Here is a 15,136-nt window from a genome sequence, read left to right on the forward strand (position 1 = left end):
CCCGCACAAGATGTCTACATCTGAATCCCCGGAACCTATGAATATGTTACCTGACGTGGCAAAGGGCACTTTGCAGACATGATTGAGTTAAGGATCTTGAGAGGGAGACAGGAGGCGAGGACATGAGGATGGAAGTAGAAGTCAGGAGAAAAGATGCTACACTGCTGTCTTTGAAGATGAAGGAAGGGGTCCTGAGCCAAGAGATGCAGGCAGCTTCTAGAAGCCAGAAAAGGCAAGGAAATGGATTCTCCCCTGGGGCCTCCAGAAGGAACACAGTCCTACAGACCCATTTTACATTTCTGACTTCTAGCACTATAAAATAAGAAGTTTGTGCTGCTTTAAGCTACTAAATGTATGGTAATTTGTTACAGCAGCAGTCGGAAACTAACACAGTGGTTAAGAACTTGGGTGCTGTTATCAGACTACTCGAGTTTAAACCCTTCTTCTACTACTTACTGGATATATGACTCTGGGAACCTTACTTAAACTCTCTGTACCTCAGTTTCATCTGTAAAAATGGAATGAGGGTAACAGAACCAAACCTGCTGGGTTTTTATGGGTTTAAATGAGGAAATCCTTAGGATCCTCTGGAACTTAGTAATTTTTAAATAAACGTAATCATTGTTCTGCTAGGATTTATTGTTTAATTTAGGATATTTGTACTTCCTCTCCTATAAATCAAATATTGCTTTTTACACAGTCATTGGGGAGGAGGGGTATAGGCGCATCTACTTTAGGAGTTATGTATACAGCATCTCATTTGGCCCGTACAACCAACCGTGCAATAGGTATAATTATGTTTTCATACGAAAAAACTGAGGCTGTGGGAGGTCAATTTTTCCAAGTAACATAGCTAATAAGTGGACAAATCAGAGTGCCTTGTTCACGTAGCATTAACTATGATTATTTGCTGGATTATGATGAACGACTATGTGCAAATAACCACAGTATTGGGCACTAACCCATACTGTGGAGTCTAGACTGACTGACACTACGTCCCGGAATCTGATCCACGCTGGCACAATTCCTAGCTCTTTAACACCCATCCCTTCTTTCCAGAAAGGTCGGAGGCAGCGGGGAGAAGCATTCCATCGCCTAGAACGCTGCCGGCGCCCCCTGGAAGGTGGCGCCAGTACGACACAAAGGCGGGGCCCGCGTGGGGGAACGCCCCGGGATATAGACGGGGCGGGGCCTCCCCGGAGGCCAGTGCGCGGCCGCGGAGCTCGACTTGCGCGTCGCTCCGCCCTCGGGAGTGTCGGCGCCACCATGGAGGAGTACCATCGCCACTGCGACGAGGTACCGCCCCTCTGCTGCCTGCGAGCGACCCCTGCCCCCGCCCGCCTTGGTGCGGTTTCTCGGCCGGGTGGTCTCCAGGCGCTTGGTGGCCCGGAGAGTTGGGGTGCGGTGTCCTCCGAACCCGGGTCCTCCCCTCGGGGCCGGGGATCCGCCCCGCCCGTCTCGGTCCCCCATCCCGAGACCCTGAGGGTGGGCTGGGAGTCCGGGTGGCAGGGGCGGCCGGGAGAGCTTGGGGCCGGTGGCGGGGTCGGGGACGAGGGATGGAGGGCCTGACTCGGGGTGCGTGCGGTGAGGATGGGGTGGCGGGCGCCGCCCGTCTGCGGGGCAGGCCTTGAAAACCGGTCTTCCCGGTTGCTTCCTCCGTCCCTTGGCGTCCCCAAAGCAGGTACCGCAACCCCGCGAGCGAGGCCGTGGTGGCAGAGCCGCTCCCGCTCCCGGGCACTGTCACCTGGGTGGGCTGGAAGGAGGTGCTACATGGATTACGAGCTCTTGCTTACTGACTAGCTTCCCGAAACCTCACCAGAACCCCGTGATGTCAGTTTTCATCTTCCTGTTACTGATGGGGACTCTGACCTTCATGGCAGCTAAGTGACTTGCCCAAAGTTAAAACTGCCAGGAATGACAGATGCTCCACTTGAACCCAGGCCTCTGAGTACACAACTGCAACACTGGCTTCACTTTAACCGCTAGGAGGATGAGGCCTGTTGCATTCCAGCGTAAGCTGTGACAGACCTCGAGGGCAGAATAGACAAAGACATTTTCTGTCCAGTGGTAGCCACAGGTGAATGGTGCAGTGAAAAAAAGTAGGCACGTGGTGGAGGTGCCCCATAAAATGGTGTATTGTTAGACCCCTGGAAGGGGCTTCTGATCCATCCATCTTTAGGATGAAGGCTTCTGTAGAAGCTAAAACCACATTTAAAATAGTTCTGTGAGGCAGGTAGCATACCTACTTACTTGCAGGTTCGTGGTAAAGTGTTTTTATTTTGGAAATTGAGGCACAAGCAGTTTCATCCTGAGGCATATCCTCCAACAAGTCCTGACTCCTGAGAGGGTTCTTTCTGTACTGCAGTGCTTCCTAAATACGTATATTTAAAAAGAAATAAAATTACATGTGTTATTATGGTCACCAAGTACATCCTGATTATTTGGTGACTTTCCAAATCAAAGTGAAATGGACATCATTTAATTTGTAGGCCAATTTTGAAAATAGATAAAGACCTTATTTTGTGGTAAAATGGTAATTTTAATAGGGTCAAAACATGGGAACTTTTTTCATACTATTCCTAATTATTTAGGGTGTTTTTATTCCTTCGTTGTAATTCTGTGGTGTAATTGAGTTAAGTTGAAAATATTTTAAATGTGTACTCGAGATGATACTTATTTTCAAAATTTACTTGTTTTTTGAACTAATTTTAAGTTGTGTAGTGGGATTTATGAAAATGCTGATGTCATAAAGCACCTAAAAACATCTCCTTGGAAACAAATCATATATTACCAGAAGTCTTTTGTTTTAGATTTCAGTCTTATCACACCGCCAATTGTCTATTCTAGGATACTTGGGTATCATTAATAGTTGCTTTTAACTCAAGGTTCTAACAAGCCACTCCAGAGGAAACACTAAGTTGCCAGACCTATTATAAATTATTAAAGTGACATTAATTTTGAATGTTCAAGTATTTTCATAATCTTTAATTCAGGAAAGCCACATTTTTGCCTAGCACAAGTTAAAAACAAAATTGAAAATAATCTATTAAGCATGCTCTTCTCATGGACCATTTCCTGTGTACTGATAACACATACATCTTTATATCTACTTCCTGCTTGTTTCCTGAGCTTTACAATACAGTGACTCTCAGTCTAGGGTATTCATCAGAATCAGCAGTAAAGCACTTTTTAAACAAATGTAGTTGCCCAGGCTCTGCCCCAGACTGAATGAATCAAAATCTCCAGGGAGCTGGGTGGGGAAAGCATTCTGTAATTTTAAAAGTGTTTGGGGTAGGATTAGCAACCTCGGGAGACCTGATGCCCCTCCCCACCTTGGTCTCCTGTCACTGATACCTGTCCAGGCCAGCCTAGAGTGTTCTGTGTATCATCATAGCTTCAGATAAAAGGACGTCTGTGTTGAAAGCAGCTTTATCAGTTGTTTTTCCCCTTTAGGTTGGCTTCAATGCTGATGAAGCCCACAATATCATTAAAGAGGTAAGTTCTACATCTGTTCACCCTGAAGCCTGCTGCACTGATTGAAATTTTGAAAACTTATGTTTTGACTTTCAGTACAAAGTTAAAAACCTTAGTATTAAAACAAGATTTTTAATATTTATTCACTAACTTTATAGGGGTGCTTCTATGTTTTGTTGTATGCTGTCAGACATCCTGGGGCTTACTCTTAAATTGATGTTTAAGTATTGGTCTAGAAAATTGGTTTGCTGTTTTCTAAAATTGGTGACCTGTCTTTGAGTAAAAGAACTTTTATTTCAGTAGGCCAATATTATTTTAAATGTTAATGCTATAAAAGTATATATATAATATATTTTATTAAATATAATATATGTTGTAAATAAAACATTTTATTAAATACATAAATATATAAAAAATACATAGAATTAAATATATATTTAAATTTATATATATAATTATACATATAAACTTTTATAGCATTAACATTTAAAAGTCTATATATACTTATATATATTTAAAATATATATTTATATATATAATATATACACTTTTATAGCATTATATATATAAAGTATATGTATACTTTTATAGCATTAACATTTAACATGTATATATTTGACATATATATACTTTTATATAGATAAATTATGTCTAATATTACATATATGTGTCAAATAAATAAAAGACCCTAGAAATACCTGCTTTTGGCCATTGTATGCAGTTTTTACCCCAATATAATTAGAAAAGTAATCACTTAACATCTTTTAGACACTGATGTGATAGTAAATAAAAATCCTAAGAAAAATGTTGAAAGGTGAAATCTGGTCCTCCTGTTAAGCAAGTAGACCAGAAGGCCTCTTTGGGAGTCAATTCTGGCAGAACTTTAATTAAGTCTAGTGGTATCACATACAGACTACACTGCGGGTAAGGTATTTATGAACATTTTTAATAGTCATTTTTAACCGTGCCAAATCCGAGAACACAGTGAGCTGGCCCAGGAGGCATGCTTGTGCTGTGGGTATGGCTGTTGGGGCCTGTGTCCTCTCTTTTGTTGTTTGTAAGTCTGACTAGGAGTTTGTCAATTTTGTTTATCATCTCGGAGAACCAGCTGTTTGTTTCATTGATCCTTTCTACTGTCTTTTTTGTTTCAATTGCATTTATTTCTGCTCTGATTTTTATTGTTTCCCTCCTACTGACTTTCAGCTTTGTTTGTTCTTTTTCTAATTCAGTTAGGTGTAGTTTGTGATTGCTTATTTGGGATTTTTCTTGTTTGTTAAGGTGGGCCTGTATTGCAATAAATTTCCCTCTTAGGACCACTTTTGGTACATCCCACATAAGTTGGTATGATGTGTTTTCATTTTCATTTGTCTCCAGATATTTTTTTATTTCTCCTTTAATTTCTTCAATGATCCATTGGTTCAGTAGCATGTTGTTTAGTCTCCACATCTTTGTCCCTTTCTCAGCTTTTTTCTTGTAGTTAATTTCTAGTTTCATAGCATTATGGTCAGAAAATATGCTTGTTATTATTTCAATCTTCTTTAATTTATTGAGGCTTGCCTTGTTTCCCAACATATGATCTGTCCTTGAGAATGTTCCACGCACACTTGAGAAGAATGTGTATTCTGCTGTTTTTGGATGGAGTGGTCTATATATATCTATTAAGTCCATCTGGTCTAGCTTTTCATTTAGTTCCACTATTTCCTTGTTGACTTTTTGTCTGGAAGATCTATCCATTGATGTGAGTGGAGTGTTGAGGTCCTCTACTATTATTGTGTTGTTAGTATCTCATTTTAGGTTTGTTAATGGTTGCTATATGTACTTTGGTGCTCCTGTGTTGGGTGCATGGATGTTTATAACTGTTATGTCTTCTTGGTGGGATATCCCTTTGATCATTATATACTGCCCCTCTTTGTCTCACTTTACCTGCATTATCTTGAAGTCTACTTTGTCTGATATAAGAATTGCTACACCTGTTTTCTTTTATATGCCATTAGCTTGGAGTGTTGTCTCCCATCCCTTCACTCTGAGCTTGTCTTTGTCATTGAAGCTGAGATGTTTCCTGGAGGCAGCATATTGTTGGGTCTTGTTCTTGAATCCATCTTGCCACTCTGTGTCTTTTTATTGGCAAGTTCAATCTATTTATATTTAGAGTGATTATTGATATATGAGGGCTTAATGCTGCCATTTTATCATTTGTTTTCTGGGGTTCGCTGGTTCAGATCCCAGATGCGGCCCTATGCACGGCTTGTCAAGCCATGCTGTAGCAGGTGTCCCACGTATGAAGCAGAGGAAGATGGGCACAGATGTTAGCTCAGGGCCAGTCTTCCTCAGCAAAAGAGGATTGGTGGCAGATGTTAGATCAGGGCTAATCTTCCTCAAAAAAAAAAAAAAAAGAAAATGGACTATCTCATCTACGAGATTTTGCATACAAACCTCATGGTAACCACTAAAGAAAAAAGTAGAGCAGAGTCACAAATAATAAATAAGGAGAAAACTCAGAAATTCAGCATAAAAAACTACCTAACTGAATTGGTAGTCTGAAATACATGGAACGAGAAACAAAGGAAATGCAGGAGAACCCTGCATTCAGGGCTTCGTAACCCCTTCTTTTTTTTTTCAGGTATGAAGGCCTTCTTGAGGATTTCTTTTAGGGATGGTCTTGTGGTGCTGAACTCCCTTAGCTTTTGTTTATCTGGGAATGTTTTTATTTCTCCATCATATCTGAAGGATATTTTCACTTGATAGAGTGTTCTTGGCTGAAAGTTTTTGTCTTTCAAAGATTTGAATATATCATTCTACTCTCTCCTACCCTGTAAAGTATCTGCTGACAAAATCTGCCGAAAGCCTGATAGGGATTCCTTTGTAAGTTATTTCCTTCTGCCTGCTGCCCTTAGTATTGTTTCTTTGTCATTGACTTTTGCCAGCTTCACTACTATATGCCTTGCAGTAGGTCTTTTTGCATTGACAAAGTTAGGAGATCTGGTGGTCTTCTTCATGTGAATTTCCATCTCCTTCCCCAGGTTTGGGAAGTTCTCTGATATTGTTTCTTTGAATAAGCTTTCTGCTCCACTCTCCCTCTCTTCTCCCCGTGGAATACCTATAATCCTTATGTTGCATTTCCTGAGTGAGTTAGATATTTCTTGGAGACTTTCTTCATTTCTTTTTAGTCTTAGTTCTTTCTCCTCCTGCATCTGAAGCATTTCTGAATTTCTATCCTCAATCATGCTGATTCATTCCTTGATGATATCTGCTCTACCGTTCATGGAATCTATGTTCTGCTTTATCTCATCCATTGTGTTTTTCATCTCCAATATTTCTGCTTGGTTCTTCTTTATAGTTTCAATCTCTTTTGTGAATTAGCTCCTGAACTTGTTGAATTGTCTATCTGTATTCTCTTTTAACTCGTTGAGTTTTTTTAATGATAGCTATTTTTAATTCTCTGTCATTCAGGTTATAGATTTCTGTGTCTTCAGGATTTATTTCTGGGTACTTGTCATTTTCCTTCTGGTCTGGAGATTTAATATAATTTTTCATACTGTTAGATGGTGTAAATTTGTGCTTCCACATTGTGGTAGCATTTGATTGCCACTTCCGCCCTTTGCCACTAGGTGGGGGTCAATAGCTGCATATTCTGAGCCCACTGCAACTGAGGGGACAGCTCCAAGTTGCTGAGCAGTGGCACCAGGGCGCCAGGAGGGGGAGGGGTTGCTTTGTTCTTCTGCATGATCTCAGGGACTTCCTCCTGTGCCCTCGCTATCTGCTCTTCTAGGATGTTTGCTTGATGCAGACACCGCCACCATAGCTAGTCCCCTCTGTGAGGGGCTTCCCCCCTGATTGTGAGGGACTTCAGGGATCTATGGTGTTCCCTGGGAGGACCATCACTTCCTCCCTCCTTTCCTCCCTGTGGCTACACATAATCTCCTGGTTGCTGTCTTTCCATGAGGAAGAGAAGCATTCTCTTACCTCGATCGACTTCCTCAGGTGGGCCCCAGCACCTCCACCTTCCAACACGTGGCTGCATGGGTCTCTCAGATGTCTTTTGTGTTGTGTGGATGTCCTCTGTTGGAATATGTATGTCCTTTTCATTTTATCTTTGTGGGGAGAGTTTACTGGAAGAGCTTACTTTGCCGTGATGCTGATGTCGCTCCCTCCTGCCATATTTTAATATTTCAGAATCATGTATTAGAACTATGTAGCTAGGCATATTTAATTACTAAAATAGAATGCAAATGTTTTCGATCCCTTAACAATGCAAAAGCACAAATGAGGGTGAATGGGAGGTAGAAGAGAGGATGGAAGTCACGGGAAGGGCAGGAGTAATAACAGCCTGATTTTTCAAAGTCGAAAGTCAAGAGAGACTGTCCTTGGTTGATGTAACATGAAGAAGAGGTTGCTCAGGTATTTGAGTAGTCTTTTAAATAGTACCTTTTTCTTTACCCACGTTCTGAACCAGAGAGTCATTAGAAAGAGAATAAAATATCACCTTTATTGTTTGTAAAGACTGGGTTGGAGATTGGAGCTTGTTTTACAAACTCCCTGCCTGCTTAGTTCAGTCCTTGGAAGAGGCTTCCAAGGGAAACTTTGAGTCAGCAGAGAGCAACACTCAGCCAGGCTAGTGCCTTTTGTTGGTCTGGGCAGAAAGGGAAGGAGAGACCAAATGTCCAAGTCTAAGGCATTTGGGAGATTGGCTCTCCCAGATGGGAATGGTGGAACAGCAGTTGTCACCCACCAGTCAGGCAACTCACTCCACGTCTGTGGAGAGGAGTGATAACAGGTGGGGCCAGAGGCTGGGAATGCCAAGGCAAAGTCCTCTGTGTGGAAGGAAATGTGAGGAGTGGAAGAAAAGATGCATGCTTCTAGCAATGTAAATATATCGAAGTAAAAATAATGAATTCACTGTATTAAGGGAAGTGGGGGAGGAAGGTTGCTGGTGGTCTGAGGGAACTAAATGTCCATCTCTCACAGCAGGAGTTCTAGGGACACCGTCTGTAATTCATAAATCAAGAACTAGTGATGTAAACAGTATTCGGGGATGTGTAAGTAACCCTTAGAAGAAATAAACAGTTGTACGTGAAAGGTGTTTCCTCTGGGGAAGGGGACCGGGGATAGGAAAGAGAGGGGAGGGGATTCTTGCTTTTCATTTTAAGCTCTTCTGGCCTGTTGGATTTTGAAAACCATGTGCATGTGTTACTTTGAGATTTTATTAAAGTAAAAGAACTATGGTTAAACTGGGATATACATGCTTCGCAGTGGCTAGAAGGTGCTGGAAGCCACTGGGTACGATTTAGAGCACCAATTTTTTTACTTAAATATTTGCAAAAGGGAGTTAAGTAATATAAATAATTTAACTCTGGGGATGGCCCCGTGGCTGAGTGGTTAAGTTCGAACGCTCCGCTTGGGTGTCCCAGGGTTTTGCCAGTTCAGATCCTGGGCGTGAACATGGCTCCACTCATCAGGCCATGCTGAGGTGGCGTCCCACACAGCACAACCAGAGGGACCCACAACTAAAATATACAACTATGTACCAGGGGGCTTTGGGGAGAAAAAGCAAAAAAAAAATCCTTAAAAAAATAATTTAACTGAAAACATTTTTTAATGAAAACAAACTCTAACACATTATGGAGACAAAAGCAAGCTTTGCTTGAATTTTTTATATGAAATATGAAACTTCAAAGAAATCTCACGTTTGCTTGAGGTGACTTTCAGCTGCATGTCCATTCTCTTCCCTCCCCCTTTCTTCCCATGAGCCAACTCTCTGCCATTGAGGCATTGGAAAGGCTTGAGAGAGAGCGAGCACTATTTTAAAACATTTCAGCACTTCCTGGATGATTACACAATTTCAGCAGGTATTTCTGTTTTCCTTATCTGTTGCTGATCACCTTATTTTCTTTCCTTTGATTCCTTGCTCTGAACCCCTATGCTAATATTTTTTTCCCTCAGAAGTCTTAGAGCCACTCACTCATCAGCGATATGCATATATTTTATGTATTGTCAGGAATGGAATTTGTCCCTAAACAAATTCTCAAAGAAAAAGCGAGTCACAAATGGAATGAACTTGGAACTTAGTCTAAAGTATATTTGATTCGGGTTGCCCAGAGAGTGTATCAAAGCCACTATTACTTCAACACAAACATTTATTGAGTGCCTGCTCCATGCCCAGGTCCTGAATTTGGCCCTGGGAACACAAAACAGGTGAAGGACCTCGTTATCTAGTGGGCCTCCTGGTTACTGGTAATTGCGAAAGCGAAATGTTAATTAATAGCAATTAGCAGGATATTTGCAGTGGGATCCTCAGCCCTGTGATGTTTTCTGTTGTTTAGAGCAGAACTTGAAGTGTTCCTATTAGAAAACCTGAAAGAAAAACCAGTGCTCTTAGTTTCCCATGAAGGAAAAGCAGTCTGGGGAGAGGAAGAGGTTTGCCCAAAGGGCGCGAACTTAGGAATGGTAAAGCCGGAATTAAAACCCTGTTCCCCTGTCCCTGGGGCCACTGGCCCCCCTAACTCTGTCATGTTATTGAACATTCTAGAATAATTTGAGCCACTTTACTTTCTTTAGCATTTCTAAATTTAATTTCTTTTTTTACATTTTATCATCAATGAAGATTTTATACTATCCAGCTTAACATTCCATATTAATTTGTGCTTTTATGAATCTTTAGTCCAGTTGTAGTAAATGAAAGCTGCATGCGTGCGTGTGTGTGTGTGTGTGTTAGTTATTAAGCTGGATTCTATGCATGAATTGAATGGGTGCTTTATTGTCCAGGCTCTGTCACTTGAATATAAAATAATAGCAGTAAAATAAGTCAGAGAAAGACAAATACTGTATGATCTCACTTATATATGGAATCTAAAATAGCCAAACTCACAGAAACAGAGGTTGCGGGGGTTGGGGGGTTGTGAGGGTAGGGGGCCCAGGGGAGGGGAATTGGGGAGATGTTGGTCAAAGGTTACAAACTTCGAGCTATAAGATGAATAAGTCCTGGGGGTATAATGTAGAGCATAGTGGCAATAGTTAATAATACTGTATTGTATACTTGAAAGTTGCTGAGAGTAGATCTTAAATGTTCTCACCGGACACACACACACACGCACACAAAAGGTAACTATGTGAGGAGATGAATGTGTTAACTAACCTTATTGTGGTAATCACTTCACAGTATATATGTGTATCAAATCATCACATTGTACACCTTAAACTTACACAATATTATTTGTCAATTATATCTCAATAAAACTGCAAATATAAAATAACAGCAATAATAATGATGATGATGATAATATCATTGCTTATGTACTTATCCTGTGGCAGTCGCTGTGTTTGAGCACTTGGCATTCATGGTCTCACCTCAACCTCACAACAACCTGATAAGATGAGACTGTTATCCCTACTTTGTGGATTAGGAAAATAGGGGCTTCAAGAGGTTAAGTCACTTCAGAAGGTCACACAGCAAGTAGGTGGCAGAGTTGACCTTAAAACCTAAGACTGTGATACTAAACCAGTGTTGTTAATCAGGCATCAGAAATGGATGCAGGTAAGCACTGTGGAAAATTATTTAACTTTCTCTTTCTAGAATACCGGAAAGGTAGTGTTCGTCGATGATTTACTTATAGTGGCAAGTGTGTTAATTGTTTTATAGCTAAGCAATTATATAACATGAATGAGAATATAATTATTATACATGAGAATTATATTTTTAAATTGATCACATCCTTTGTTTCTACCATCTGAAACCTAGTTCAAATGCCAACTGGTTCCAAGCCGTTCTTTAACCAATTGGTATCACCCTTTTGTAATATCCACCCGCATCCATAATCCTTTTATGACGTAACTTATCACACTTGGTTACCCTTCCTTGTGTCATAGAGTTCTTTTATTAGCTTCTCTGCTAGATTGTTCAGTTCTTTACAACAGAGGCCATGCCATATTTATCTTTATATGACACATAGTATCTCACAGAAAGATAATGCATGCAGAAATGCTTTGAAAATTCTAAAACAATTAGACACAATGCATAATAAATATTTCCCAAGATGCTTTATTGGGTTATAAATATATTTCATGTTTTGAATAATTTTTGCTGCAATTTGTGTATAATTTGTTTGATTATCCTCTACCCTTTTAGTGTATAGATGGGGTCTTAGGTGGTGAAGATTATAATCAGAACAACATCAACCAGTGGACTGCAAGCATAGTGGAACAGTCCTTAGCACATTTGGTTAAGTTGGGAAAAGCTTATAAATATATTGGTAAGTATCACCATCTTTTATCCCTAGTTTACTCACCTTTGTCCTTGTGGTTTTCTCTGAATTTGGAGAATGTAAATGAGTGATAGACAGTCAAGTTGGATACTAATCGGGTATGAAGGACTTCTGACTTATTCATCCAAAGATAATATATGATAATACCTAAAAGATGGAGCTCTTTAGCTACTTAAAAGCAGTTTGAACTCCTGCCAACCATCTGCTTGCCCTTGGTAGCATCATCTTTTACGTTTCCATCAGTTATCCCTTTCCATCAAAACCCACTCAGGCCTACTGTCTTCCTTTCAATAGCCCCATGCCTCCTTACATGTAGGTCTGTGAAGTGCCATGCAAAAATTGTTTGTAAAGTGGAGTCTTTTCTTCATTTCTGTGTCTGAATTATGCCCATGGAACAAGGCACATAATTTGGCCGAGATTTTTCCTGCACTGTAGTCACCAATTGTTGTGGCAATGGGCAACAAACAGACGGGACCCAGTGGGGTCGGTATCATGGTGGTACATAATCAAGATGAGAGTCTTATTTTTTTCAGTCCATTTGCTGAATGTTTTGTTTTCTGTTACTTTTACAGCTTTTAGAGCTCTGAACTCAAACACTTAGATCTTAGGGGTCTTTTCCTTTGTTTATAAATGTTCTCACTCTGTGCCTTTATTTTTAGTGACCTGTGCAGTGGTCCAGAGAAGTGCATATGGCTTTCACACGGCCAGCTCATGTTTTTGGGATACTACATCTGACGGTAAGAGACCTTAAGCTGATTCAAACCAAGTCCAACTTCTAGCATACAGTGTACTTATTATCGAATGCTTATTTATTTCCAATTAAATTATGAAAAGACACTTATCAACAAAATTGCTTTGTACTTAGTCACAAGTATGCCTTCAGACAAATATGAGATGTGAGGGTTTAACAGATTGCAGGAAATAAGAAACTAAAACCTATGAAAAATGTATATATATATATATATATATATATTCTCTGGTAATTTTGATGTTTTTCTGGTATTTCAAAGTCCTCTTTTTGTGTATTTTCAGGAACCTGTACTGTAAGATGGGAGAACCGAACCATGAACTGTATCGTCAATGTTTTTGCCATTGCTATTGTCCTGTGATGGACTAAAAATGTTTGGCCAAAGCCATTAACTTAAGAATTTGTCAGTGTATCCTTTCTAAAAAGAGTAGTAGTTACTCATTAATGTGCTAGATGACAAGTGTGCAGTATGCTTCCAAGCTATCAACAAAAACTGAATATTATAAGCAAGCAATCTCATAGTAAATTGGGAGATTATCTCATATTCTATACAGCATCATTTAAATAAGAAAATTTGACATCAGCGAAAAACAAATACGGAAACATGGCATGACGTGAAAATATAATCTTACATTTACACGGGCTTTTCACTAACATTACATACCTAAGGAGGTGGGGAAATCCATTCAGATAAAAAAATCCTCTTTCAGCTAGAGAAATTAGCAGGGATAAATATCTGAACAAAAAACATTGCAAGGTTAAAGGTGGAGAAAATAATAATTAGCTAACGCTTCTTGGGTTTTATTTCTTCTCACCAGTTGTACATGTGGTTTAGTGGAAAGTAATTTTGCTCCTTTTTTTCCTATCAACTAATATTACAGTAGCAACTATTATTAACCAGTTTACTTTTTCTGAGAATTGTTAAGACAATTTTTTAAATTTCAAGTTCTTGGACTTACATTTTAGGGCAAATTAAATCTGGTAACCCGAATTCCGTAGTTAAAATTAGTTTCAGTATATGATGGAAAGGATCTGACTCTAACAGCTGCCTTACAAATCACTCATTCCATGGGGAACATTTATTGAATGCCTATCATGAGCATATTTCTCTGCTAGGCATTACAGTTGTCAATATGTCGTTCAAATTCTAAGTTTCTTTGGCACCTGTTCATTCAGACAACTAACATTTATTATTTGGGGAAGACAAAAAAAAGAGTTGTTTTACAAGAGAGGAAAAAAAGTGAATCTGGTTATTCATGTAGCAGTAAGCAAAATGAAAAGCACTTACGCTGACAGAGAATTATGGATGTAATTTTAAGAATTGCTCCTAGCAAGTAAAAAAATACATAAAATATGCAACTCTTAGTTAAAGGCCTTATTAGCAGTTTAACTATATAAGTAGTAAATGTTGTCATTGCTTTAGTTAAAACCATCTGTAAATAATTTTAAATACTAATTGTGTGGGGTTCAAATTGAGTAGAATAAAGTATAAATTAAAAGTATACAATCATTAGCAGGTTATTGAAAATCTCAGGGTATATGGAATGTAGTTCAATTTATTAAGAAAATAAAACATGAAAAATTAGGGTACAAGGCTGGCCACCAAATGCGAAGTCAATCTGCTATTTAACTTTGAAAACAAGCAATTTTACATATTACCACTAACACTAATACATATAGGTGATGGAACCATGATTCATTGAATTTTGGGGGTAAAGAAAAGCTTAGTATTAGTATTGACAATATTAAGATAGTATTCTTGTAGGAATGCTATGTGCATGTTTGATATTTTGCTGAGTAATGAATTGTTCAATATTTAAGGAGAATATTAAGAAAACACAAGGGTAGAGTTTAATACAGCGACCGACATTTTTGGCACATCAAAAATTCTCATAGTCATTACCTTTATGTTACTTTACGCTACTGGCTTTTGTGCCCTTGAAGATTCTAACAGTGACCAAAATAATCTGTGTGGTTAAGGCTCACTTTGATTATTGTTATTGAAGCCTGATTTTAAAAGAATAATAATCAAAAATACCTCGTGAACTTGCTATCTGCTCTGTTTCTAGTTAAAATATAATAAAGATTATCTGCCTGTGCTGTACTCTTGCTTCTAGGTAATCATTGAATGGTTAAAGAAATGGCATTGTGCTTACTCTTAAGAAATTCTAAATAGGAGGAATGAGGAAGAGAAATGAAGGTCGGACCACATAGATACATTGTACAGAATAAATACCATTAAAATAGTAACCTAAACCCAGTATTCACCATTACAACATAATTAATAGCTTCTATTTTATGCCTTTTATGATTTTAACACAAAATTTCACTTAAAAAATGTCAGTGTAAAATGTATTCTGGAACTATTGATTAGCTTTTAATGACTATTTTTGGCAAGGAATTTTGTCCTATTTGTCACCTTGTAATTGAGTTGTTGCTGGGTTTTCTTTTAATTAAGGACTTTAAGTATGTAAAATTAGGGTATTCAAATGTAAGTAGTAACTCGTAACTCGGATTTTTGTAAAGCTGTAATTTACTGTTTATAAAGTGCTAGTATACTGACTGCCCTAAATGATGGCAACATCTCATTACATTTCCTCTAGTAAAAAGCACTTTTTTACTCTTCTTTCCAAGTTGGGTGTTACCTCATTATGTC

At 39.0% G+C, this 15,136-nt stretch overlaps 1 protein-coding gene across 1 annotated transcript; it reads left to right on the forward strand.

Moving 5' to 3' along the window:
- The first annotated feature begins 1,194 nt into the window (after positions 1-1,194).
- On the forward strand, positions 1,195-14,584 carry DYNLT3 (dynein light chain Tctex-type 3). Its single transcript, XM_046673817.1, has 5 exons — positions 1,195-1,296; positions 3,454-3,495; positions 11,597-11,720; positions 12,392-12,469; positions 12,765-14,584. The coding sequence occupies exons 1-5, from the start codon at positions 1,267-1,269 to the stop codon at positions 12,839-12,841; spliced, it is 351 nt and encodes a 116-aa protein (XP_046529773.1). The 5' UTR covers positions 1,195-1,266; the 3' UTR covers positions 12,842-14,584.
- The last annotated feature ends 552 nt before the right edge of the window (positions 14,585-15,136 follow it).

The sequence above is a fragment of the Equus quagga genome, chromosome 10, assembly GCF_021613505.1.
Source record: "Equus quagga isolate Etosha38 chromosome 10, UCLA_HA_Equagga_1.0, whole genome shotgun sequence".
Lineage (NCBI taxonomy): Eukaryota > Metazoa > Chordata > Mammalia > Perissodactyla > Equidae > Equus > Equus quagga.